The 18,062-nt window shown below is 44.5% G+C and overlaps 1 protein-coding gene across 1 annotated transcript in view; it reads left to right on the forward strand.

Moving 5' to 3' along the window:
* The window catches only part of LOC120037147 (sphingosine 1-phosphate receptor 2-like), a 31,732-nt gene extending 15,353 nt beyond the window's left edge, over nucleotides 1–16,379 (forward strand). The window contains exon 2 of the mRNA XM_038983322.1: nucleotides 12,896–16,379. Within this exon, the coding sequence (XP_038839250.1) occupies nucleotides 13,062–14,183 (1,122 nt within the window). The 5' untranslated portion in view covers nucleotides 12,896–13,061 and the 3' untranslated portion in view covers nucleotides 14,184–16,379. The remainder of the gene's footprint in view (nucleotides 1–12,895) is intronic.
* Nucleotides 16,380–18,062: the final 1,683 nt, after the last annotated feature.

Consider the following 18,062-nt stretch of genomic DNA (forward strand, 5'->3'; position numbering starts at 1 on the left):
GTCCCACTACAGCCTGACTGTGAAGCTAAGCTCAGTGTGTGGCTAACTGGCTGGCTGGGGCTGTTTAGTCAGTGTGCTGTGGAGGGCTTGTCCTTCCATGCCCGTTTCCACTATGTAATGACTTGGAGCTATAGAAGAGAGTGTTGCTGGTGTCTGTGTGTAAAGCTGGATGAGCTGTGACTGAGGTACAGTAGAGACCAGGGGGGGGTGTCATTCATCTGATTTGGAAAAAGCTCTCTGGGAAAGAGTGAAATACAAGTGTTACTGATCGTGTGTAGAGCATCTACAGATTTGTATGCAAATAGTGTGTGCATATGAATGCCCATTTTTTTGGAATGAGATGTTTGACAAGCAGGTGTCCACATCATTTTGATAATGTAGTGTACATGATCTAAGTCTGTTAGTTGGTATTCAGCCGTCATAAAATGTGCCATAGTACTTTGTTGAAGCATCTTTGGCAGCGATTACAGCCTCGATTTGTCTTGGGTATGACGCTACAAGCTTGGCACACCAGTATTTGGGGAGTTTCTCTCATTCTTCTCTGCAGATCCTCTCAAGCTCAGCCAGGTTGGATGAGGAGCGTTGCTGCACAGCTACTTTCAGGTTTCTCCAGAGATGTTCCATCAGGTTCATGTCCGGGCTCTGGCTGGTTCACTCAAGGACATTCTGAGACTTGTCCCGAAGCCACTCCTGCGTTGTCTTGGCTGTGTGCTTAGGGTCGTTGTCCTTTTGGAAGGTGAACCTTCACTCCAGTCTAAGGTCCTGAGTGCTCTGGAGCAGGTTATCATCAAGTATCTTTCTGTACTTTGCTCCGTTCATAATTTCCTCGATCCTGACTAGTCTCCCAGTCCCTGTTGCTGAAAAACATCCCCACATTATGATGCCACAACCAGCATGCTTCACCGTAGGGATGGTGCCAGGTTTCTACCAGATGTGACTCTTGGCATTCAGGCCAAATAGTTTAATATTGGTTTCATCAGACCAGAGAATCTTGTTTCTCATGGTCTGAGAGTCTTTGGGTGCCTTTTGTCAAACTCCAAGCGGGCTGTCATGTGAGAAGTGGCTTCCATCTGGCCACTCTACCATAAAGGCCTGATTGGTGGAGTGCTGCAGAGATGGTTGTCCTTCTGGAAGATTCTCCCATCTCCACAGATTAACTCTAGAGCTCTTTCAGTGACCATCAGGTTCTTGGTCACCTCCCTGACCAAGGCCTTTCTCCCCCGATTGGTCAGGAAGGTTCCAAACTTCTTGCTTTTAAGAATGATGGAGGCCACTGTGTTCTTGGAGACCTTCAATGCTGTATACATTTTTTTGGTACCCTTCCCCAGATCTGTGCCTCGGCACAATCCTGTCTTGGAGATCTACGGACAATTCCTTTGACCTCATGGCTTAGTTTTTGCTCTGACATGCACTGTCAACTGTGAGACCTTATATAGACAGGTGTGTTTCTTTCCAAATCATGTCCAATCAATTGAATTTACCACAGGTGGACTCCAATCAAGTTGTACTAACATCTCAAGGATGATCAATGGAAACAGGATGCACCTGAGCTCAATTTCGAGTCTCATAGCAAAGGATCTGAATACTTATGTAAATAAGGTATTTCTGTTTTTGCTGAGGAATTGTTTTTATTTAATCCATTTCAGAATAAGGCTGTAACGTAACAAAATGTGGAAAATGTTAAGGAGTCTGAATACTTTCCAAAGGCAATGTATGTTGTACGCCTGTTATCATGTATGTTGCAAGCCCCATTGCTTCCTGACTTTATACACTGCATTGTGTCTCACGGTCCTGCTGAGGTATAAATATCTCTTCCTTCCTGCACTGACATCTTTAATGCTCCATCTCACTTGCTTTGTGTTTGATACCGCAGAGACACTATTGGCCCTTGACATCAAGGGTGATAACCTGTGGTCAGGGACTGGGGTGGGGGAGGAGGCGTTAAGGGGAGGGCGTGCAGAATGGAACAATCCTCCTGACAGCTAGCAGAGCTCTCAACGAGTATGCTCACAACGCCATTAGACGGGCCAAAAATGGAACCCGACAAGGCATCCAATCACAGCAGAGATGGGTCCTCCCCAGTGTGGGACTATGATGGATAATGATAACCCATAACCCTCTGGCTGCTCTAAAAGCCTGAGAGAGATTAGCTAGGAGGAGGAGAGAAATTACTACCACAGAGGTAAGATTGCGTCTGTCTGGTGTTTTAATGCTAATACAACAGCTTTAATGTGATAGAGGGGTAGTGTGAAGTAGAGGTCATCTCACATCCGGAAATTTAGATCCAAATCGAATTGGATTTGTGAAATTCCCATCTGACATTTTTTGCAAAATCAATACCCCATCGGATTCGGGTTTCCGAGGTGGACCAGATCCGACCCAAAATATGTCAGAGAATCAGATCCAAATTGGGTCAGGTCTGTATCAAACTCAAATGGATCCGATTTTTTTTTTTTAAATGCAGCTTTATTACTGCGCATGCCAGCAGAATGTCTTTGACTTCACAGGCAGGCAGTGAACGTTAACACTCAGTGTGCCGCAATTCCATAACTACTAGAATGGCCATGATGGTCATTCTGATCATTTGATATTTCAATTGTATAAATAGTCCATAATAAATAATTAATTGCTAAATGAATGCATTTATTATGTTAAAATACGTCATAAGAAACATCAGGATACCAAATGCAAATTATAACCAGTCAGAAAATGTATTGCTTGATCCAGATGCGCATAGATTGTAAATACTAAAAAAAGATGATAGTCTATTTTCTGACTGTAAGCCAAGTTGCCTGCCCACCAGGCCCGTCCAAACTAAACCTAAACTATATTGAAACTACACATAATAATAATAATAATAATAATTATTATTATTATTATTAACGCAACACAGCAAGATGCATTTCGCAGCATGGGGATGAGTATTTGCAGTAACAAAGAAACAAGTAGCTTACCAAATAGCACTTCTTCCATATCATCCTACAGAGGTCCATTCTGTGTTTTTAGTGTTTTTTTATTTTATTTTTACATCTAGCCTACAGGAACATACACTAATGAAAATGTTATGTTCTTTCAAATATTTACATTTTGTATTCTGTTACCGAACACCTTCATAAACACAACCAAATGACATTGGCATGAAAGGGGGTTCTATGAGGCCAGGCTTTTCTAGTTAAATGGATTTATTAGACTGGTGGCTATTGGTACTCCTCAAGGCCTGGCTATTCTACTGTTAAATATGATATGGTCATTTTGACCGTCATGGCGCTTTTAGGATGAAATTCTCAAAGTTTTTGTATTTTCTGACATTTGTCTGAGAGTACTGCTAGAGTGTAAAATACACCTGACCTTTCCAAAATATGTAAGGTTTATATTGAAATTTCAAAACTGAAAACGGTCAGGTTGACTGTCTTGGGAGTTGTAGTGTTAATGTTTCACATACATTTTCTGTTGTAGGCCTATCTAAAAGAATTGAGTTGTGGTCAACACACTACAGTGTTGTATTTTCATAAATGACATCCCTAATTAAAAATGTCTACACAAGAAGGGAATGGGTTTGTGGCAAAAACGCACTATAGGCGTGTCCCCTCTCCAGAATACGCTTTCTGTTTCCCGCTAATTTGTGCGCATTCATTGTTTCATTATGTGACTTGTTTTTTATGTTTATATATTTAGCTTGAACATGCATAGAAGTACCTGGCCTGTGCGCAAATGTAGGCCTATAAAAGTTACCATTTGGGAATGTCTGATAGTAGGCTATTTCTGATTGTCTTAACCTTTCTAGCGCAGGCGTTCCGCTAGTGACCCACCTCGACAACATCCGGTGAAATTGCAGAGCGCCAAATTCAAAATACAGAAATAGTCATAATAAACATTCATAAAAAATACAAGTGTTATACATCGGGTTAAAGAATAACTTCTTGTTAATCCAGCCGCTTTGTCAGATTTCAAAAAGGCTTTACGGCGAAAGCATACCATGTGATTATCTGAGGACAGCATCCCGCTTACAAAAGCATACAAACATTTTACAACCAAGTAAAGGAATTACAAAAGTCAGAAATAGCGATAAAATTAATCACTTACCTTTGAAGATCTTCATATGGTTGCAGTCACAAGAGTCCCAGCTACACAATAAATGTTAGTTTGGTTCGATAAAGTCCCTCTTTATATCCCAAAACTCAGTTTTGTTGGCGCGTTTTGTTCAGTAATCCACTGGCTCAAAGGTGGTCAAAACATGCAGACGAATACATCCTAATAGTACCGGTAAAGTTTGTCGAAACATGTCAAACGATGTTTATAATTAATCCTCAGGTTGTCAATTGTCTAAATAATCGATAATATTTCAACCGGACAATAGCGTATTCAATAGAAAGGAAAAACAACGAAGGGCGCGCACTCGGTCACGCGCAAAACCAGCACTGCATGATTCTACAGTCCACTGAGAGAAAGGTCTCATTCTTCTTAATTTTTCAGGAAACAAGCCTGAAACAATGTCTAAAGACTGTTGGCATCTAGTGGAAGCCATAGGAACTGCAATCTGGGTCCTAACGCATTAGATACTCTATAGGCATTCAATTGAAAATACCCACATCAAAAAGATCCCACTTCCTGGATGGATTTTCCTCAGGTTTTCGCCCGCCATATCAGTTCTGTTATACTCACAGACATTATCTTAACAGTTTTGGAAACCTTAGAGTGTTTTCTATCCAAATCTACCAATTATATGCATATCCTAGCTTCTGGGCCTGAGTAACAGGCAGTTTACTTTGGGCACGCTTCTCATCCAGACGTCGAAATACTGCCCCCAAGCCATAAGAAGTTTTAACTCACCACAACTTATGAGCTGCGGAGCTTCTCAAAGTATTTTTTCCGCCACCTCACACAGAAAGCCAACAGAGTGTTGTACATTAATTGGGAATGACCATAGTTCCTCACTATATTTGAACAATCTTTCCAACAATCTCCTTCTTGAGCTTAAGTAACCTCTGTGTGAAATAGCAGCATATTGCTGATCCCAGTGGCGGATTTAGGTATAGGCAAGATGGGCAGCCGCCAGGGGCGGCATCTTGCCGAGGAAGGCACGGGGCGCCCGCACATAAAAATTAGGAATGGTGACATTTGCGCAATCGGTTTTCTATCGCTGATTTGTACGCCATGTCAATGATATCATGTCACGGTGTGGGACTGGGTCAATTAACCTTGTCGGAGTGGGCGCCCTGATTCTGGTTTGTGAGCTAGACAGGCTACTGCCTCAGAAGGTCTCCCACTCAGAAGTACAAAATGGGGCGGGGGTAGGTTGACCTCCGGTCTCCCTACTGGAAGCCTGAGGTAGGGGGAGCAGGGGAATCTATCAAATAGCGCACCTCTAACTTTGTACAGTACTAATGCAATTAGTAAAATCAATCACACTACAAAATGCTACCAAATAGACAACAATTCATTCATAATACTGTGAATATATAGTTTCAGACATATTGTTGCATTTTTGCGAAATCATTAAGAATAATATAAAAGCAGTCTGCACACCACCACCAAGGTGAATTTGTTTAGTCTTGACTCTTGGTTGACAGTGTTGAGGGTTGGGTAATGTATTGATGCTAGATGGCCAAATCAACACAAATTTGTTTCTATTTTTCTTTGTTACTTCTTTTTGATATTTGAGTCTTATTTTTGTATATATTTTTATATTTATTTAGTTTTAAATGTCATGATTATTTATTTGTGTTGTTCTAAATGTCTGAATAAAAATTACAGTTAGTGGAGAATTGTTTGTTTTTTTTTGCTGAAGGGGGAGGTTTGCCCTGGGAGCCATACAAGCTAGAACCGCCACTGGCTGATCCCATGAAATAGGCTACCTGAACACTTCTCCGTTGCGCAAATACAGCTGTGTCTGTTCCAAGCTCATTGGCGCCGGAAACAGTGAGGGCCCAGTTGAAACAAGTTAGTCAACATGGGTCAGTATCCGCAGAGACACTATTGGCACTTGGCGTCAAGGGTGATAACCTGTGGTCAGTTACCGGGATGGGGGAGGAGGCGTTAAGGGGAGGGCGTGCAGAATGGAACAATCCTCCTGACAGCTAGCAGAGCTCTCAACGAGTATGCTCACAACGCCATTAGACGGGCCAAAAATGGAACCCGACAAGGCATCCAATCACAGCAGAGATGGGTCCTCCCCAGTGTGGGACTATGATGGATAATGATAACCCATAACCCTCTGGCTGCTCTAAAAGCCTGAGAGAGATTAGCTAGGAGGAGGAGAGAAATTACTACCACAGAGGTAAGATTGCGTCTGTCTGGTGTTTTAATGCTAATACAACAGCTTTAATGTGATAGAGGGGTAGTGTGAAGTAGAGGTCATCTCACATCCGGAAATTTAGATCCAAATCGAATTGGATTTGTGAAATTCCCATCTGACATTTTTTGCAAAATCAATACCCCATCCGATTCGGATCCGAGGTGGACCAGATCCGACCCAAAATATGTCAGAGAAATTTCAATACCTGAACACTTCTCTGTTGCGCAAATACAGCTGTGTCTGTTCCATGCTCATTGGCATGGGAAACAGTGAGGGCCCAGTTGAAACAAATTAGTCAACATGGGTCAGCATCCCTGTGGAACGCTTTCGACACCTTGTAGTCCATGACCCGGCGAACTGAGGCAGTTCTGGGGACAAAAGGGGGTGCAACTCAATATTGGTGTTCCTAATGTTTTGAACACTCAGGGTACTGTATATGTATGTACGTCTCCTTGTGTATGTGACTGAGTGCAGTTATACAAGACAATGTTGTGTCTGAGGTATCTCAAACACTGATTTCCCCTGCAGCAGGAGAAAGTGGAGCTGGGTAGCTGTGAGTGCTGCAGTGACAGCAGGTGGGTAATGGAACAGCTATCTGGGAGGGGAGCAGCAGGCACACACAGACACACTGCTAATTGGGGCTTATCAGGTGTTGCTGGGAAAGGGAAAACACCACCTGGGGCTTTTGTGAGAGCAGAGCAGGGAGCTATCAGTGGGTCACATGACCACTATGCCGAGATGGGGGGCTTTGTCTCAGTGTGGGGTTAGGAACCAGATCATTTTGTCCACCAGCCGGCTCTCTCTGTCGAACCACCTGGTTTTACAGCGCCTCAGAACGGGCCTTGACTGGAAGTCTATGGTAGGAGTGGACGAAACAACCGCTGGTTTTAATTGGCTGATCTCTGTAATAATTGGCTGATCTCTGTCCATCACCATCTAGCTTAACCCTTAGAACCTCCCCCCTACATTGTGGACTTCAAAGTGCGAGCAACGCAGGTGAGTTTGAAAAATCTGAAAGTACGCATCTTAGAAATTGTTTTCACATTTTAAAATGTATATGCCCGAACTCAGAATCAATTGGGTTAATGAGAGAGAACATTTATTTTTATTGCCGATTTTCACAATTTTTCTGTCCTGTCTACTACACTTCCCTTTCAAGTCCCACTTTGTTGCACAGTTTTACCTAGCTCTCTTCACCAGTCGAGCCTGAGGAAACCAGAGGATAAGGTTTCAGAAGATCTTTACTATTCGGACTCCTGAATATTCAGCATGGTTCATTTGAATATCGTACTAAATATGCATTGCGTGATAAACTTTGAGCAGCTTTGATTATGTAAGACGGATATTATTATCTGGTTGTTTTAGTTCTGATCATTTGTGGATGTAAAACAACCTTGGTGTTGGAGACGCACTAGATGGGCTACATGGTCACAAACTAAACTCAGCAAAAAAAGAAACGTCACTGTCAACTGCATTTATTTTCAGCAAACTTAACGTGTAAATATTTGTATGAACATAACAAGGTTCAACAACAGAGACATAAACTGAAGAAGTTCCACAGACATGTGACTAACAGAAATGAAATAATGTGTCCCTGAACAAAGGGGGGTCAAAATCAAAAGTAACAGTCAGTATCTGGTGTAGCCACCAGCTGCATTAAGTACTGCAGTGCATCTCCTCCTCTTGGACTGCACCAGATTTGCCAGTTCTTGCTGTGAGATGTTACCCTACTCTCCCACCAAGGCACCTGCGTCTGGACATTTCAGGCGGGAATGGCCCTAGCCCTCACCCGCCGATCCAACAGGTCCCAGACGTGCTCAATGGAATTGAGATCCGGGCTCTTCGCTGGCCATGGCAGAACACTGACATTCCTGTCTTGCAGGAAACCACGCACAGAACGAGCAGTATGGCTGGTGGCATTGTCATGCTGGAGGGTCATGTCAGGATGAGCCTGCAGGAAGGGTACCACATGAGGGAGGATGATGTCTTCCCTGTAACGCACAGCGTTGAGATTGCCTGCAATGACAACAAGCTCAGTCCGATGATGCTGTGACACACCGCCCCAGACCATGACGGACCCTCCACCTCCAAATCAATCCCGCTCCAGAGTACAGGCCTCGGTGTAACGCTCATTCCTTCGACGATAAACGCGAATCCGACCATCACCCCTGGTGAGACAAAACCGCGACTCGTCAGAGAAGAGCACTTTTTGCCGGTCCTGTCTGGTCCAGCGACGGTGGGTTTGTGCCCATAGGCAACGTTGTTGTTGCTGGTGATGTCTGGTGAGGACCTGCCTTACAACAGGCCTACAAGCCCTCAGTCCAGCCTCTCTCAGCCTATTGCGGACAGTCTGAGCACTGATGGAGGGGTTGTGCGTTCCTGGTGTAACTTGGGCAGTTGTTGTTGCCATCCTGTACCTGTCCCGCAGGTGTGATGTTCGGATGTACCAATCCTGTGCAGGTGTTGTTACACGTGGCCTGCCACTGCGAGGACGATCAGCTGTCCGTCCCGTCTCCCTGTAGCGCTGTCTTGGGTGTCGCTCATTACGGACGTTGCAATTTATTGCCCTGGCCACATCTGCAGTTCTCATGCCTCCTTGCAGCATGCCTAAGGCACGTTCACGCAGATGAGCAGGGACCCTGGGCATCTTTCGTTTGGTGTTTTTCAGAGTCAGTAGAAAGGCCTCTTTAGTGTCCTAAGTTTTCATAACTGTGACCTTAATTGCCTACCGTCTGTAAGCTGTTAGTGTCTTAATGACCGTTCCACAGGTGCATGTTCATTAATTGTTTATGGTTCATTGAACAAGCATGGGAAACAGTGTTGAAAGCATTGAAGATGATTTATTAATTTATTTTGAAGATTTTTACGAATTATCTTTGAAAGACAGGGTCCTGAAAAAGGGATGTTTCTTTTTTTGCTGAGTTTACATAGCTTTGATAATGACCCCATATCTAGGCTATGCAGCATGAGCATACATGTTTGGTGATGCGTCTTCGGCTCCTTTCTAGATGCAAATGTTCTCCCTTAAGCGTTTTTTGATTTCCTGTCTCTCTGAATGACACCTGAGAAACGTATGTCTGGTGCTTGTCTTCCTGTCTCTCGCTGCTGCCTTTTACCTCTTATTTCCTCTCACTCTCTTTCCATCCATCCATCCATCTCTCTCTCTCTTGCTCTCTTTTTACACACTCACAATGGAGACACCATTCTCCAGCCTGTACTGTATGGTCGAGACCCCTGGTCCTGCAGTAGACCATTGAACACTTATGTGGGTTAGAGTAGGGCCTTCAGCCATAGAAATACAGAAGCCTGAGGCTTTAGGTTCTTGCACCAGTGTAAAACCTGCCAGTGGAACCACATGAATCTCACATAGCACACAGACTTGCTCTCTCATTGGATCTAGGCCTACCCCTCAGTGTAATCTTTCATCTCAGTCACTCTCATCACGTCCTGTTGTTGAAGGTAGGTAGGGAAGGAAGGAAGGAATCGTGGCAGGTGTGTTTTGGTCTTGGTGCTGAGCATGTGTTTATCTGTTTTGGCTACAGCAGCAGGGATATGACAGTGATGTGTGATGTATGAGGTGTCAAGACAGTGCACAGCTTTGTCTCGTGCCGTATGAGGTTCAGGACTACAGAGCAGTGGAGCAGGAAGTCTGCTGCTCTCATGTCCTGTCTGTCAGCTAGTTGCTGTGGAGACATCTGGGCCTGTGTGGCACAGGGCAGGGCAGATCAAGGGCGAGACAACAGCACTGCAGGTAAACCAGCCCATCAGGTTTCACACGCTGTCAAATCCCCTGGTCACAGAGATGTCATGTGGCACGCCAAGGTCTCCACGGTCACGCACAGTCTGACGGGACCTTGAGCTGCCGTCTACGAGCAAAGTCGGAAAACAGTCGGGAAACTCTCCTTAGAAATCTGACTGAAGAGACCTAACTGAAAGATGAGCTGAGAGGAAGGAAGAAGCTGCTTCCAAAACATCACATCATCTCCTCTTGCTCTGTTCAATCTCAGCAGTTTTTAGAGAGCTGGTTTATATTGACTCCTCCAATAACAACATCATTCCCGTCTGCAGTAGTAATGTAACGTGATGTAATTACATTGGTGCGGCTGGCAGAGCCACTCAGCCTCAAGCCCAGATTTCTCTCTACTTATGGACACAGGAAACCGGGGGACGGGCGGAGACCTGATGCTATGATTCCGATAAGGAAATAGGAATATATTAATTGAATTGAATCAACTTTATTGTTCCACAGAGGGGACATTGGATTTGACCCCAGCATAAAATGGGCATACATCAGCACACGTCCAACGGCTAATACAGTTGCAGCAGCCCTATTGGGAGTAGTCTGACCAGGGAGGGAGTGACTCCAGCATGGCTTGGTGTGGCTGTGTTATTCAGGCTGAAAGGCAGAGCTCCTCCACACTGAAGGAGACTATTGTTCTTTTGTTCCTGCTTGAGGAAACAGCAGAGCATTCTGGTTATTATTAGTAGCCAAGAGCCACTGTGTGTGTGTTCAACCTGTGTGTGTGTGCAGCTGGGCTGGTGTGCTGCTCTCCTCAGCTCTCTGTGTGTTGAGTATATACTCTTAGGTGTGTGTGTGTGTGTGTGTGTGTGTGTGTGTGTGTGTGTGAGAGTGTATAGGGCTATGTTCAGTACATTTCATTCCTGAGTACGGTGCATGGACAGGCACATGACGGTGAAGCTTATAAGTGGGGGTCTGGTGTGTGCTGGTATCAGTGTGTGTTTTTGTGAGTGTGTGTGCACGAGTGCGTGAGGGTTTTGTGTGCGTCACAGAGATGTCTCAGATTCCTGCCTTTGTGTCCAGATGCCATTCCACATGGGCACGCCGCTCTTTCCACTCTCCCCAGCCCAGCCCCTCTCACCCTCACTGAGGTTTGTCACAGCCCAGTAGACAGGACGGCAGTTAGACTACCTAGCTAGCTACCCAAACCAGCAGTAAAACCGTTTAGATTAGGGAAATGAAGCAGGCAGCAGCAGTGCAGGCTGTAGAGAGGAGGCGTGCAGTGAAAGCATCAGGATCAGGTTACTATGAGCTGTTCTCCAGAGGCATCTCTTTACCGTCGACGTATTTAAGAGACCAGCTCAGACTCTAATCAGCTTTCCAGAACCTCTATACTGCTGGACAGCTTTTATTTTTGTTTTAACAGACCCTCCTTTTGCTTTCAACACTGTTTTGACTTTTGACTACTGATTCCAAGCTTTCTTTATGGACAAGTGTGTTATTTTCATACATTTGATTGAAAGTAATTATTTAAACTGTATCATTCAAATGAACAAACGGCTTAATTTGAATTCATTATTGAATGTAAATGTTTAAGGGTAGAGTGGATCTGAAAACCAGTAACACACATCTGCTAATTAAAATGTTATGACCCAACTGTGGCTTTTACAACTATCTTAACCAATGACCATGAAAATAGATTTTTCATTTCACTTTAGATTGGTTAATAATATGCTTCCCACAAGTCTGGAAAGTCCCCATCTTGTGATATGCCCTCCAGTGTTTGGGGGTCATCACGTTGAGGTCTGGCTGATCCACGATCTATGCTGCTATGCTGGTGTTAGAGGGACTTCAATGGAGTTAAATGTTGCTCAGTCCGGACAACGATGGTGTGACGGAGCAGAGTGTTGACAGCAAAGTGCTTAGAAATTATGAGCGGAATATCCTCGGTAGACAGACAGACCTAGCTGCTGTCTGTTCTAGCCTGACGGACCATTAGGTTCTGAGGCTACAGCCTATAGGTGATCTGTCTGCAGAAATATCTAGGCTACTGTTCTGGAAGAAAAATGTCTTGTTTCCTATTTGTCCTCGTACTGATTTTCCTAGGAATTACAGTTCCAGATTGGTCAAAGAGTGTAACTCTTCATGATAGGTTATTATGATGGCGTAAACCTTGCCCTGGAGTCTCTCAAAGCTCAACACTAATACACTATCTCCTTACTGCCATTCCAATCCTGTTGCACAGACAAAAGCAGCAACTGTCTGCCTGTGTGGGTGTTTAGCTGGAGATGTAGCAAAAGGACACAGTACACAGTGTATTTGCAGCAGTAGCACATGTGGTAACACACAGTCCTCTCTGTGTAATGCTCAGGGGATAGTTGTGGCTAAAGGCAGATGCCAGATCTGTCCGGATTGGATCTATTTTTGAACCCTAAGAAATGTCTGATCACCCCAGGTCCACGGGCCAAAGCAGGCCCTATGGCAGTAAGAATCAGTCACACACACATCACACACAACTGCTCTGATTTGTGTCATAAGCAAGTCTGACCTTAATAAACTATTTCACTGTAACACAGACCAACTCATTACTTTGTCTCCCCTAGATGAGTTGACACTTGAATCAACCTTTTCCCCCTTTTAAAATGTCTATTTAAAGGGGGAAAAGTTTTTAAAAATTCAACTTCATTGTTATCTCCAGCACCACCCCAACATCAACGTGTGGAAATTGTGCTTTTTATATGTTTTGTAGTAAAAAAGTGTTTCGAATGATATCATCAAACCAATTAGTAGACAATTAGTAGGCAATGCCTACTCATATGCCCTGTTAGTAATCCTGACCATGTCTCTCTGTTTCTCTGCAGGTGACCCAACCAGGCTTCCTGGGCCACAGAGACGTGATTCTGGGACGGGCACAGTCCCTCCTCTCAGCCTGCCTGCCCTGCGTCCCCCCCTGTCTCCCAGACGTCTCCTCTTGAGAGAATGACCATCGGCCCAGACCAGCTCTACCGCCACCATACCACTGTGTGAATGACTCTTTGCCGAAAAGCCACCGTGCTCTGCCACCCCGTTGTTGCCATGAAGAGCAAGTATTCCCAGTACTACAACCGGACCCTGATCCATGCCTACTATGTGTTTGCCAAGGACATGACCTCGGAGGAGCTGGAGGAGCGCACGAACGGGAAGGCGCAGCTCAGCTCCCTCAACATCGTCTTCGTCATCATCTGCAGCATCATCATTCTGGAGAACTTGCTGGTGCTCATTGCCGTGTTCCGCAACAAGAAGTTCCACTCCGCCATGTTCTTCTTCATCGGGAACCTAGCCTTCTCCGACCTGCTGGCCGGCTCTGCCTACATCGCCAACATCTTCCTATCAGGGCCAAGGACCTTTGAGTTGGTGCCGGTACAGTGGTTCATCAGGGAGGGCACAGCCTTTATAGCGCTGGCCGCCTCCGTCTTCAGCCTGCTGGCCATCGCCATCGAGCGCTACATCGCCATCACCAAGGTCAGGGTGTACGGCTCCAACAGGACGTGTCGTATGTTCCTGCTGATCGGGACGTGCTGGGTCACCTCTATCCTCCTGGGGGGCCTGCCCATCATCGGCTGGAACTGCATCAACAACCTGCCTGAGTGCTCGGTCTTGCTGCCCCTCTATTCCAAGAAGTACATCCTGTTTGTGGTCACCATCTTCAGCATCATCCTGCTCTCTATCGGCATCCTTTATGTGCGCATCTATCTGATCGTGCGCTCCAGCCACCAGGAGGCCACCAACTCTCCGGCCTACGCCCTGCTAAAGACGGTCACCATCGTGCTGGGCGTCTTCATCGTGTGCTGGCTGCCCGCCTTCACCGTCCTCCTCCTGGACACCTCTTGCCGCAGGCTGGACTGCCCCGTCCTCTCCAAGGCAGACATCTTCTTCGGCATCGCCACGCTCAACTCGGCACTCAACCCGCTGATCTACACGCTACGCAGCAAGGATATGAGAAAAGAGTTCCTGCGCGTGCTGTGCTGCTGGGGGCTGCTGACCAGCGGGCGCCCCACTGACCGATGCCTGGTGCCCCTCAAGAGCTCCAGCTCTATGGAGCACTGTACCAACAAACACGAACACCAGACCACGCCCATCATGCAGGCAGAGTGCACCACCTGTGTCTGACTCGATGCTATAATCACACAGTGTGTGTTTTCTGAATGTGAATGTGTGTGCGTGTGTGTCTGTTCAACTGGGTGTGTGAGAGGGATAGTGTGTGTGATGGGGCTGTGTGCAGGTGAAGAGACTTAAAGAGGAAAGCACATCTGTGAACCCCCCCATCCCCACTTCAGACCTGCCACACAGAAGACCGTCTGTCTGTTTGGAGAGATGTCACAACATTGTTGACTCTCATTACAATCATACCTGTGTGAATTCACAATCAGCATTCAACCGATTCACCACAAGAGCGTGATAACACAATCATCCTTGAGTGAATTCACTATTCAATGAATTCACAATCGTAGCTGATACTTTTTTTTCTTAAAAAAAAAAAAAAATGTTTTAAACATTTTCTTAGAGACTTTCACAGAGTGGAGTCAATCTTTGTTGAGGGAGTCTTGATTATAACGATACATGTTAATGTATCTGCATGTCGGCTTGTTTTACATGTATGCAGACTCTCTTATTGAAAGCCAAATCCACAGACACCATATACATAATCGTGACGCTGAGTTTTTGGTGTGTTTTACTGCGCCCTGATAATGGAAAGCTTTCAAATATTGCACTTTGTAGACATGTAAGTGTGATTGTTTATGGCTGTCACCCTCTTGAAAGGTTAAACCACAGAAGTTTCCCTGAGTGAATTATATATGTATCCATACATACAATACTCATAGGCCATTGCTCATATAGAGAGACGTGAGGCATCCAGGCAGTGACTAGTCCTCACTCAGTACTGCACTCCATGCAGGCCAAAACCCTTACAAGTACCCCTCTAAACCAGGGCTATATATCTTCATATATAAACATGCATAGATCCCTTTGATTAACTGCAAAAACAAAAGTACTATGCTTACGTATATTGCATGACATTCTAACTCCTTTGTAAGAACTAATGTGTATTGGTGTACTCCAGTAAATTCAGCTTATTCATTAACATTCTCTCTCTCCGCCCACTTAAATCTGTCCCTCTCGCTTCTACTGTTGTCTTTTGTGACTAACGTTTCCTAAGAGGAAGGCCCAATCAGAAAACACATTTCCTGAAGTGAGTTGGCACTGATAAATTTCACTCAATGACAGCTACCCAGCAGCCCATAACCAACATGACTGTTGTTTTAACAAAGTTGTAGCAACGCAGTGGCAGAGTGTGCTTTCTGTTATTATTGGTTCTTGCTCCAGGGGAATGGGCCTGAATGTAAGTCTGAAGTGTTTGGAGCAAGACCGCTCTATTTTTTTACAGTATTATTGATCATTGACTTGTCATTGATGTGCAGAGGGTGGGATTAAACAAGGTAGGTCAATCTCACTGTGAAGTCTTAAACAGACCACAAGTAACAGCAATATCACCACCAAGCCAGTCCAGGTAGAATGGTTGAAAAATAGTACAGTCCTGTTCAACACAGGAAGACATGGGATTAGTCCAGAGTAGACACGTCTCATCTTCCCCAATCCCAATAATCCCCCTCCATAGACAAGAGAAGATCCAGTTTCAAGGGGAGCGGGGGTCTCCATTCCCTTCTCAAGAGAGGTCGCCCTCTTCATTCTCTTAAGACACCTAAATAAACTCTACTTCCTCTAACGACAGGGAAGTCCTGTGTTTCATAAAGCGGTTCCTGTTGTTCAGGAAGAACCTCATCTGCCTTTGGTCCAGACACACTCACTCTCACTTGGCCACGCTTCTGGTCCTCATATTTCCATGCAGGTTTTTACAGCCTGCTAGTTAGACAGCGAGCCCTAGCCTGGAATCCAAACTGATATGCTCTGTTACAATTGTTTCACTTCACAATAAACTGAACCTATAAATGTAGATTCCAGGCTAGGCCAGACCAGTAGGAATAGTGAAAGCGCTATGGCAGCTTCCATATTGCCTGACTGCCTGCTCTCTCCCGGGTTTCTTAAGACAACGCAAACATACCAGTCACTTCATTCATATGTTGCCTAACCCTGTATGATTTGTATAAATATATGAATAACTATGTATGTAAGTATGTACAGTATGTATGTATGTATGTATGAACTGTGTTCATGTATGGAATGTCTTGTGTGTCCAGTAGCACTATGCCTATGTCAGAACGGTACATATTAAACACTAATAGTGGTACATAATTTGTTTTTCTTAAATGCATTCCTTTTTATAAAATAAATGAAATATCAAAAGAATCCAATGTGTTTTGTGTGTGTGTTTTTAACCAAGTGAAGTGTGCACACATTTTCATATTTGTGCATGTATTGTATGAGAAAAACATGTCCTGATACGTTTCACTTTCCAGGCCTATTGCCATCTTTCAAAATCTCACATGGCTGCATGAGGTGTAATTGAAAACTGATATTTAATCCAAACATGCTCTAACAAAGTCTAAAAAATACTTGTTTCAACATGAAAAAGCTCTATGCAAATGTTGTCATTAAACTTTCCCCATTTAACCTTGGCCTTCACATCTAACAGCATGGTTTTAACTGCTTCCAGACTAACATGAGAAAGAGTTCTGTTGTGTGAAATGTTAGGGGTGACCATAAGGGGTGGGAGAGGTCAGGGAGGGAGAGAAAGAAAATGGGGTGTGGCAGGCAGTTTTGAGAAATTGTTATTTAGGAGAGAGAGTGGCTGTTTTTCTGGGCGCTCCATAAAGATGGGAGACAGCCTTGGGAGACAGGGTGGGTGGACTCTGGGCCACGGAGTGTGGCCTTGAAAGAGAGTCTGGCCTGGTTGCTGTCAGACGTCCAGGATTCCTGGGTGGGAACATTGGCTAAATCAGCCCCAGGAGACTGCGCTGCGGTCATGGCTAAAAGGGATCCAGCTTTTGTCAAATTAAAGTCCGATTTGACTTTTCGTAGCAGGTTAGTATGATTAACATAGCAGGTTAGGATAATTAGGTTAAGGTTAGGAAAAGGGTTAGGTAAAATGCTTTAAAAAAACCTTTTAAAGTTAATTTGACAAAAGCTGGATCCCTTCTAGCCATGACCCTGCGCTGCTGGGAACGTGGCCAATAATTTCCAGAGCTCAGCAGCAGGATATGACAGAGTCTAGAAACCTGTAGGTGAAGAACACAAAAGGCATAAAGGTTTACACTGTGTGCATAAAGCTCAACTGAAACAGCTGCATATGCTTAAAAAGACATGAACACACTCACGCCACACAGGCACACCCACAAACAGGCATCCACATTGGGAAAAACAAGACTGAACACTTGCGAGTTTAAAACATACAGGCACTTGGAGTCAGCTGCAAATTCCTGTTATAGATATATCACAGCAAAAACACACACATACAAATGAGCTCATATGCTCTTGTAACCGATGTGAAATGGCTAGCTAGTTAGCAGGGTGCGCGCTAATAGCGTTTCAATCGGTGACGTCACTCGCTCTGAGACCTTGTAGTAGTTGTTCCCTCTGCAGACAAGGGCCGCGGCTTTTATGGAGCGAAGGGTAACGGTGCTTCGTGGGTGTCAGTTGTTGATGTGTGCAGAGGGTCCCTGGTTCGAGCCCAGGTAGGGGCGAGAGGGACGAAAGCTATACTGTTACACTCTCAGCCTCAAGAAATTCACTGCACATCAACCGTAATGAATGAACTAGTGCCACCTTGTGGTGAAACAGACTTTAATTTTACTTGTACATTTCACTTTCATTCACAGCACTAATTTCTATGATAATATGTTGAGTATGATGTGTGTGAGTTTTAATATAATTATTTTCTTTTTTATTCATCGACTTTGTATTTCTACACATTCATTATTAACTTTTGTTTTCGGTTGCATAATGCAAATTATATAGATCTATATCTATCTATTCGTTCCATTTGTCCAACCCAAAATAAATATGAAGAGATGCTGGCTTATGTTATGTGCT

Source organism: Salvelinus namaycush, chromosome 3 (assembly GCF_016432855.1).
Source record: "Salvelinus namaycush isolate Seneca chromosome 3, SaNama_1.0, whole genome shotgun sequence".
Lineage (NCBI taxonomy): Eukaryota > Metazoa > Chordata > Actinopteri > Salmoniformes > Salmonidae > Salvelinus > Salvelinus namaycush.